The sequence below is a fragment of the Nematolebias whitei genome, chromosome 20 (genome assembly GCF_014905685.2).
Source record: "Nematolebias whitei isolate Nwh7 chromosome 20, NemWhi1, whole genome shotgun sequence".
Lineage (NCBI taxonomy): Eukaryota > Metazoa > Chordata > Actinopteri > Cyprinodontiformes > Rivulidae > Nematolebias > Nematolebias whitei.
In genome coordinates, this window is record NC_056517.1 from 26,806,739 (window position 1) to 26,808,084 (window position 1,346).

Consider the following 1,346-nt stretch of genomic DNA (forward strand, 5'->3'; position numbering starts at 1 on the left):
TAAAGCTAGTTTTTATGGTCTTAATTTTTATTTAAAAATATATTTTAATCTCTAAACTTACATTTGAATATTTGAAACTGTTTTACCCTTGATAAACTTTAAAAAGTTGGCGAATGGATTATTGTTTATATGTAGTATTGTACAATAAACCTGGGACCAGTCACAAAATTTATTCAAAGTTTGAAAGTTTTCTAGGCGTGCAATGTGAGGCTTGACATTTGATTAGCCTTAATTCCGATAATTATAACCTGTTTGTTTCATCACTTCAAATTTTTCCATCAATATAAATATCCATAAACAAGTTGTTTTGTTTTTAACCTATGATTTTTTTCTACATAAACTACAGATATAGCTAAAAGTTAATCCTATAGGGTGCTAATAATGTAAGCATTTTTACTATTATCAGGTTGTTAAAATGAGGTAACCTTATAACAAATTAACATAATATATTACACCATCATTATTTGTTTAGTAATAGATAAGTCAAAAATCAGAAGCTGTGTGTAAAAAGATAAGCACAAACTCATGATTTCATAGTTTATAGAAACACCTTTAGTAGCAGTACTATGACATAATGTTTCAAACTTGATGTTTTTAAATGATCTCATATGTTAAAAAAAAACTGTTTCTAAAAGTGTTTTGATGACAACCCTGTCTTATACCACAAGTCATTCTTTCTATATATTATCAGCTGCTTTTGCACAGTATTGGAGTCTTACCTGGGTCTTGCCTCCATCTCGCTGGTCGCCTGTATGTTGTAGCTCAGTCTGCGGCAAAAAGCCCAGTCCCTCCAGATACTGCTGAAAGTTCGTGCTCAGCTCAGCCTGCGCGGGCTTTGGTTTTCTGGTTTTAGAGCTGCCGTATGTCGCCAGGCGGCTCGGAGGTGAGTTCTGCTGGCGGAGGGGGATACTTCTCAGTTTGGAGAGCTCTCTGGAGATGACCTGCTGAGTAATGTCGTCCTGCCAAGTCAAACCTGGACAAATAAAAATGAAAACAAGAGGTCATGAATGAAGTTGGAAATGCAAAGCAACTCAACCTTCTGCTCTAAGTTGCGTTTTGAGTTGGAGATTAGCTCGTTGCTCTATAACTTGGAACAAACTTTTAAACTCATTAAAACATGGAGTGGCAGCACGGTGGCGCAACTGGTAGAGCTGCTGCCTCTCAGTGAGAAGGTCCCTGGTTCAAACCCCGGTCCAGGGGCCTTTCTGGGTGGAGTTTGCATGTTCTCTCCGTGCATGCGTGGGTTTTCTCCGGGTGCTCCGGTTTCCTCCCACAGACCAAAAACATGCATGTTAGGCTGATTGGTAACTCTAAATTGTCCCTAGGTGTGAGTGAGAGAGTGAATG

The 1,346-nt window shown here is 38.2% G+C and overlaps 1 protein-coding gene across 1 annotated transcript in view; it reads right to left on the reverse strand.

Annotated features, from left to right (window-relative positions):
* Positions 1-1,346, reverse strand: part of LOC119426383 (receptor-type tyrosine-protein phosphatase N2) — a gene marked incomplete at its 3' end in the record, with an annotated part of 7,587 nt that overhangs the window by 3,919 nt on the left and 2,322 nt on the right. The window contains 1 exon segment of the mRNA XM_037693944.1: positions 720-973. Within this exon segment, the coding sequence (XP_037549872.1) occupies positions 720-973 (254 nt within the window).